The sequence below is a fragment of the Lottia gigantea genome (assembly GCF_000327385.1).
Source record: "Lottia gigantea unplaced genomic scaffold LOTGIsca_17, whole genome shotgun sequence".
Lineage (NCBI taxonomy): Eukaryota > Metazoa > Mollusca > Gastropoda > Lottiidae > Lottia > Lottia gigantea.
This window is the reverse complement of record NW_008708133.1, coordinates 1598065-1605402: the sequence shown is the minus strand read 5'-3', so window position 1 is coordinate 1605402 and position 7338 is coordinate 1598065. Positions and strand designations below refer to the sequence as shown.

The 7338-nt window shown below is 37.9% G+C and overlaps 1 protein-coding gene across 1 annotated transcript; it reads right to left on the bottom strand.

Annotated features, from left to right (window-relative positions):
- Positions 1-4612: 4612 nt before the first annotated feature.
- LOTGIDRAFT_158517 (hypothetical protein) lies at positions 4613-5905 on the bottom strand (the record flags this gene model as incomplete). Its single annotated transcript, XM_009051671.1, has 2 exons — positions 4613-4625; positions 5601-5905. The coding sequence occupies 2 exons, from the start codon at positions 5903-5905 to the stop codon at positions 4613-4615; spliced, it is 318 nt and encodes a 105-aa protein (XP_009049919.1).
- Between the last annotated feature and the right edge of the window lie 1433 nt (positions 5906-7338).

Sequence of the window (7338 nt, the reverse complement as noted above, 5' to 3'; positions counted from 1 at the left end):
CTTGCCCACAATCCTCTTACGTTTATCACAAATAGTAGTCCTATGGTACAAATTTAAAATTGTATAGCTAGTCTTCTCATTTCACAAGAACGTCTTGCGACATCTGTGGGTCTGAAACGATAACGGCAGCTGGTAAAAGAGAAATAATAATAATAATAATAATAATAATAATAATAATAATAAAATTTTTATTATAGGATATTATAATAATATAGGAATGATAGTAGGTCTACTGTGTGCAACAAATTTTCACAGGTTTTACTGATTTTATCCGCAATGCAGCCTAGTTACCATTCCTTGTGAATTCCATTGAAAATCAACTGACCAGGGAACCCTACAGCCTATTATAATCTACTATGATAGCACGACAGCCGACAGGTACTCGAACTCGGAATCCATCTGGTTAGCATGCAAATAACTATAAACTAGCCTAGCTATCCGCGCCCACCATGTAGCCTAAGGATATTAGCAATATTACCTCCAGCTGAGACGTAATTTCTTCGAATGTCAGTAGGCCTAGGCATTTAGCAAGACACCTTAACTTCTCCTACGACAAAATTGCCGTCTGTGAACATTTCAGCAGTTTGACGTCAGAATCTATGACGTCATTATATAAAGCGTACATGACGATACGCCCGTTTGCGGAAATACGCCTGTTTGACGGATTGGTTTATGTTAATCGGATACATCCTATGTCGATACTTAAATACTAATAGATGGAGACTGCTTACCTCATTTTAGACAAGATAAACGGATTCTGCTGGCCAAAAAACCCTACTATGATTATAAAACACAATTTCCAAAAAATTGAAGACGTCGTCTACAAGCCGAGTAGGCCCTATCCTATGATTAATAATGTGATTTGATATCCTTACCTTAACTGAACCTATGATGTATGACTTTCCTTTTAACTCGTGCATTTTGTTCGTATGCGAAATATTCATTACACATTGAAATAACCAGTAGAATTAGTTTTACCAACGAAAATTCTGAAAGACTATATTTTTTAGATGATGGATGGTATCTATCCCCGTCGCCAGGAATGAAATGGTGCCGGGGCTAAGATTTTTTATTCAGAAAATCTGAAAAATTAAAGGCACAGGGAGCTCATTTCTGACAATTTTGAGTTGCCAAAAACGCATTAAAACCTATATATATATATATTTTTGATTGTGCCCTCACGGACCCCACCCTAACGACGGGGCTGATTGTATCCAATGGGGTGAAAAGAAAAGCATATCTATGCCCGAACGGTGTGATCTTTATTTCATTATAAATATAAGCCTATATATACTCCAAAATGTCAATAGTTCCATAAACAATTAAAAAGTCCTATTTTTGTTGAAGGTGTACCGTAATTAGTGATGTAATTAAATAATTTCGGTGTAAGATGGATAAGTATCCAAGACTTCACCAAAAAGGTCCATCTCTTGGTTTTCCAATGCGCTGATAAATTCGTTCAAATTTTTCATCTATTCGTGTTTGTTCTCTCACCAATTTTCGATAACCTACATCACCAAATACTGCTCTACACATATCTTCATCTAGCATCTGATCATCTAATAAACAATCTCCAAATCTGTTAATCTTATCGAAACAATCTTTTGGTCCCGGATGCTGTTCGTCAATATCATCTGAAATGGTATATCAAGAAATATGATTATGTCGTTAAAAATACGTATATGCTTTTCTGTCATATTATATACTATGGTCAATGTAAAAGTGGTTAATTCAAACAACAAATCTTAAAAACTGCTGTCACAAGGTACTTTAGACGTATTTGGCTACATCAAAGGCAATTCATACACCGTCGAAAATCCGTTAACTAAACATAATGGCGACATTTGCATTCTAATAAACGTGAATAATTTTCATAATATGCTGAATTTTTTTATCAAGATAGGTCCAGGAATATGTCTAGAATAACATAATTTAGGTCCATATAAATCTCTCAGACCTTTTTCCTAAATCCAAGATGGCGTTTAAAATGTTACCCAAAAACAGAAAAAAAGTGTACGAATAAAAATTTTGAGATACAAGAAACTAATACAATAACTTATTATTCAGAGATTGTTTTTAAATCGAAGCACCAACAAAACTAAACATTTTGATGTCCTACTATTTTGTAATATCATCTGAATTCAAGTAACAAATGTAAAGCTTGTTTCGAGAAACAAGGAAGCTTGAAAATTATTAGAGACAGCTCAGAGGGTTAAAAACTTAAAATTGAGTTCAAGAAACGAAGAAGCTCACAAATGATAAGAGTAGAAGTTATAATTCCAGCAGTTTTCTTCATATTCTGGAAAAAATAAATGGATTTAAAGAACAAGACTTCTGTGGTACATCATTCATTATCATAATTGTCAGATGCTGTCAAGGTACTTTTTGTGTTGGTGAGGCCACTCCGTCTACTGCACGGAATGGTGGCAAAGAATCAAAGTTTCTTTCAGCTTCATGTCATGCTTCTGCAACCACCTGGATTAAGGGTGTGTCTCGAGAGGCGTAAAATCGCTATACCCGGTCTGTTGAAGGTAAAGAGTTATCCTTTCAGACTGTAAGATAAATGTTACTTTGCTGTAACACTAGTCGGAGGTAGACTTTCTAGTTGAAATAAACTAAGAGACCAACTGCCAAGGTGCTTTGTGACGTTAAAGATTGGAAACTTTTGACTCTGCATTATAATAAATAATGGATCTGTGAAGGTACCAAGCAAGTCATAGTGTCTTTTCTATTTGACCATGTTGATATTTTCTCTTGCCCTAATGATAGATTACAGAGACAGAATCATACACTGTTACAGCATGAATAACTCATATGTGTCTATACTATGGCATGCTGAATTTCGAGAATGTTAGATAGTGTGACACGATTTTTGCAGCATATCTGTAACAATTGACAGTTGTTCCCAATCTAGTATTATAAGTGCTATGATTCTCGGCATCTGATATTCTTTCACTGTCCATTTTATTTTCATGAAGTATTTTATGTGCTGAATTAACAGAAACTCACCATACAGAACTAATATTTTGCATTCATCACCATGATCTTACATATATTCTGAAATATTTTCAGTTGTATTTTCCTCAGTGTCCTTCTGAAGAAAAGATTGATCACATGCTTGGGGATACATGGCTTCTGTTACAACCAGATCACACGCTTTTCTTACACTATCAGACATCGTTACCCCAAGACATAAAGATTTTCTGTTAGTAGACACTGTCCCTTCTCCCCAAATACAACTGTATCAAAAGTTCAAGCTTATGCTTTGCCTCGCTGTTCTGCATCCGTTCTAAAACCTTTTTATTATTTTCCTCTTCTGTCAAAATCGATTGCAAATTCTGTTGCAATAATTTTCTAGAATTAGTACCCCATAGTTTATATAAGTTGCCAGTGGTGTCTATGAATTTTGAAAAGTTTCTCTATGCTTATAAATGCATCGAAATACTTCTAAGTACATGGACAAGTCAACAATCATACGAATAGAAATATTTTTACTTCAAAGAATCCAAATGGGAGTAGTTAGGGTCCATGACATTGATATGATATTTTGGAAGGTCGTTTTATATCTACTTGTATGTTTCAAAAATTATAAATAAGTGTAGTTTCTTAAGCTAAAAACATATATTTAAACAAGTTTAATTTTTATTTGGGTTATCTTGTTGCAAAGTAATGAGAAATTAGAGAAATGGTGGCCGTTTGGCCGCCATCTTGGATTACGAAGAAACGCGTTAACAGATTAACGAGGACTTTTGGTATGTTATTCTAGACATATTCCTGTGTCTTTCCGGTCTATTGCATTTCTTACTGGTCTAAACGGTAGTCTTGTACATCACGAGTTGTCAAAAATGTGCGACTTGGTGATCGAAGCTTAAAGTCGTTCGGGCACCAGTTAAACTTAGTGTAAACACAACGTGTTCGGCAATATAGACTCTATAGAGCTATAGCTTTATTTTACAATTCTCAGTGAAAACGCGGTTTATATCGCAGACAATTATTGATTATTGATCACTATTTAAACAGTCAAATTATTTTGTTATTTATAATATTATGTTGTATATAGTATCATCTGATTGCACTTTGTTTGCCACAGAATAACCAAGCGGGTTTTCTGTTACTTTGCATCCGTCCTTAGGAAAAATATTTCATCTGAACTGTGATTTTTATCTTTAAGAAAAATCTAAAAACGTTCCTGTCTAGTACGGCTAGGGGAACTCATGTCAGCGATTCAGTCCCAATCGTGCATATAACTAGTTCTATAATAGAATACTAATTATTTTTCGATTTTTCTGATTTTAAATAGGGTTCATCCTTGGGTGATTACAAACACTCACACCAAGTTTCATCAAAAGCCGTCAAGAATTGCACCTTCTAGAGTGTTTACGATCGCTTCAAGAACAAGGGCAATAACTCATACTAATATTTTTCGATTTTTATGATTTTAAATAGGGTTCATCCTTACACCAAGTTCCGTCAACATCAGTCAAGAATTGTGCCTTGTAGAGTGTTTATGAGCAATTGTGGACGGACGGACATGGGTGACGACAATATAAGCCCCCCATTTCATGTGGGCGTATAAAAAGAAAGTTACATACCAATATTGACTGAAGGACATCTATTTCCAAAACCTACAATATTCAAGAATAATGGTTATAAAATCCTAGATAAGTGTACTGAATTGTCCTAATCTTTTAGATTATACTGGTACCCTCTAGTAATACTATCTTGTGGTGTCTCTCGTCTCAACTAAAAGGTTTAATGAAAACTTTACAGTGAACAAGAGTGGATATAGGGTGATAAACGATTTGTTTTCGAATGAAATTGTTCTTAATTTTATTTTTTAAACAGTTTGCTTTTGTATTCTTTTAAGGGGTCATTTCACCGAGTACAATCTGGGAAAATCGCACGCAACCACGTGCGACTATGATCGCAGCTTGGTTTTCCCGTAGTCGTGAGCAAAATCTGTGCGACCAATCCATTTTTTTTCTGCGTACACTCAATATTCGATGTTATTTCATTCTACTCTCGATGTGTACGCTCTAACTGCGTCCTATTTACGCTCTACATACGCTATACTTTCGTCTATCCATGCGTTCTGATGCTCGTTCCGTTCGACCTATCTGCGACATAGTGTCGATCTCTCGGCGATATATTCTCGCAAGTGTGCGGCCTCGGCAGATCAAGGCTCAATCTTGGCCGATCTAGCTACGTACAAGTTGCCACGTACCTTCGATCAATGCGATTAAGATGCTCAATTCTCAATCTTCCCTAGACATCTTCTCGCCCGAGCTACGCGCAAATTTGTCAAGATCGCTCGGATTTGTGTGCGAACACCACTGCAACCATATAAAAAGACCTGGCGATCAGTAGCCGACCACCAGTTTTTGACCAGCCTCCGAAGTGAAGATATGGACCCAATCGCTTTGTATCATACTATCTTATTACAGCACCATGTCCTGCAATTGCAGCAAGACTCTCTGCATATGCTTACCATGCTGAAGACGAGGAGAAAGAAGTATACCAAGAAGACATATTGGGTTTCTCCCTTGCTTCGTGAACGTCAGAGGGAACAGTATTGCCAGTACTACTCCCTCGTGACAGACCTGAGGCTGGCTCCAGAGATGTTTGACGAACAGTTGGCTAGGGTGGGTCCCAGACGTCGAGCCTCTTTGTTGAGCCACTGTTTGTTTGTCTTGTCATATAGGTTGGCGTTGTCCTGTATGAGGCCAACTAGCTGATCCTCCTGGCCATCTGTCAGCTTCACTGACTCCTCCTGGTTCTCCTCCGGTATGTTATTGGGGATGTCCTCAACATCATCAGATGGGGATTCCTGTCCAGCGGATGGATCCCTGAGTGGAGCAGCCTCCTTTTTTGGGTTGGCTGCCCTGGTTTTTCCTCTCTTTGGCATTGTCAAAGTAGCTCAGCGAAGTAAGATATAGACCGCAGCGGATGCTGATATCGCAAACTAGGTAGTTGTTGGTAGTCGTAGTAGTTGGTAGTTGGATTGGATCAAATTGGATGATTCGGTGTTGTTGGTTTGGTTGTTGATTCTTCGTTAGATCTGGTCGGGTCGAATGACATGGCGGTGAAACTCGGCCCTGAATGGTGTGGCGTGAAATAACCCCTGCTTGGCTGAGCCCTATTTATATGAGATTCGCGTAGGTCGCAAATTAAGCGAGAGAAGGTCTGGGACAGGTTGCGCTGAGCGAGACTTGATCGCAAAAGAGCACAGGTCTCGCTCGCCAAGATTGAGCTTCGCTCATCCCCGTTCTAACCTCGACTGTCTCTCGACCAATGCGCCCTTTCCTCGATCTTGTTCGCTCTTTCGACGCTCTCTGTGCGGCTTTTAGATCGAAGATCAAGGCGTGACCAACCCTCAGTCAACCGCCCAATGTGTACGACCTGCGGCGACCAAGCCACGCTCTGGGATCGCAGCTCGGCCTTCACGGACGACTTCAAGGTGAAATGGGGGTATTACTTACCATGAATGCGATTAAGAACCATCATAAACAATAAACAAACCTACAAGGAAACATACTTTATCAATTTGTCTTTGTAGAGAATACAAAAAGGAATTGAGATGTAATGGTCCTTCACGATCCGACCAAGGAACCCATTTTAATCGATATAAGCTTCTAGCTGTCCATGGAATAAGCGCCAAGAAGAAAAAAAGTAAGAAAAACAACTTACTACAATGGAAAGCAGCAGTGATATTTTCATGTTTAACGTTGTGTAAAAAACAATTTGTAAGTAAATTCGTATTCATTTATATGCGTATATAATAGTAGTAGACATAATTAGACCCACGTATTATTCACCATATTCAGGTTACTCAAAGTTAAAGGGATATTATAGATTTATTTTATTGCAATACAAAATTCAGAATTTCATGTTTGTGAAACTTGGAGTTGCTATGAATTTTTGTGTCTATCTTTTCTGTTTGCGAGGATGGCATTTTAGTAGACTTCTCTGACCACGCTCGGCAACTACCTTCTGCTCCTGATTATCAATTGGTTTCTACCAGACTTCTGATCCTGATTATCAGTTGCTTTCTTCTAAACTTCTGATCCTGGATATCAACTGGATTCTACCAGACTTCTGATTCTGATTATCAACTGGTTTCTACCAGACTTCTGATCCTGATTATCAGTTGGTTTCTACCAGACTTCTGATGCTGATTATCAGTTGGTTTCTACCAGACTTCTGATGCTGATTATCAGTTGGTTTCTACCAGACTTCAGATCCTGATTATCAACTGGATTCTACGAGACTTCTGATCCTGATTATCAACTAGATTCTACCAGACTTCTGATCCTGTCGCATCTTGGTTATTGTCTGACT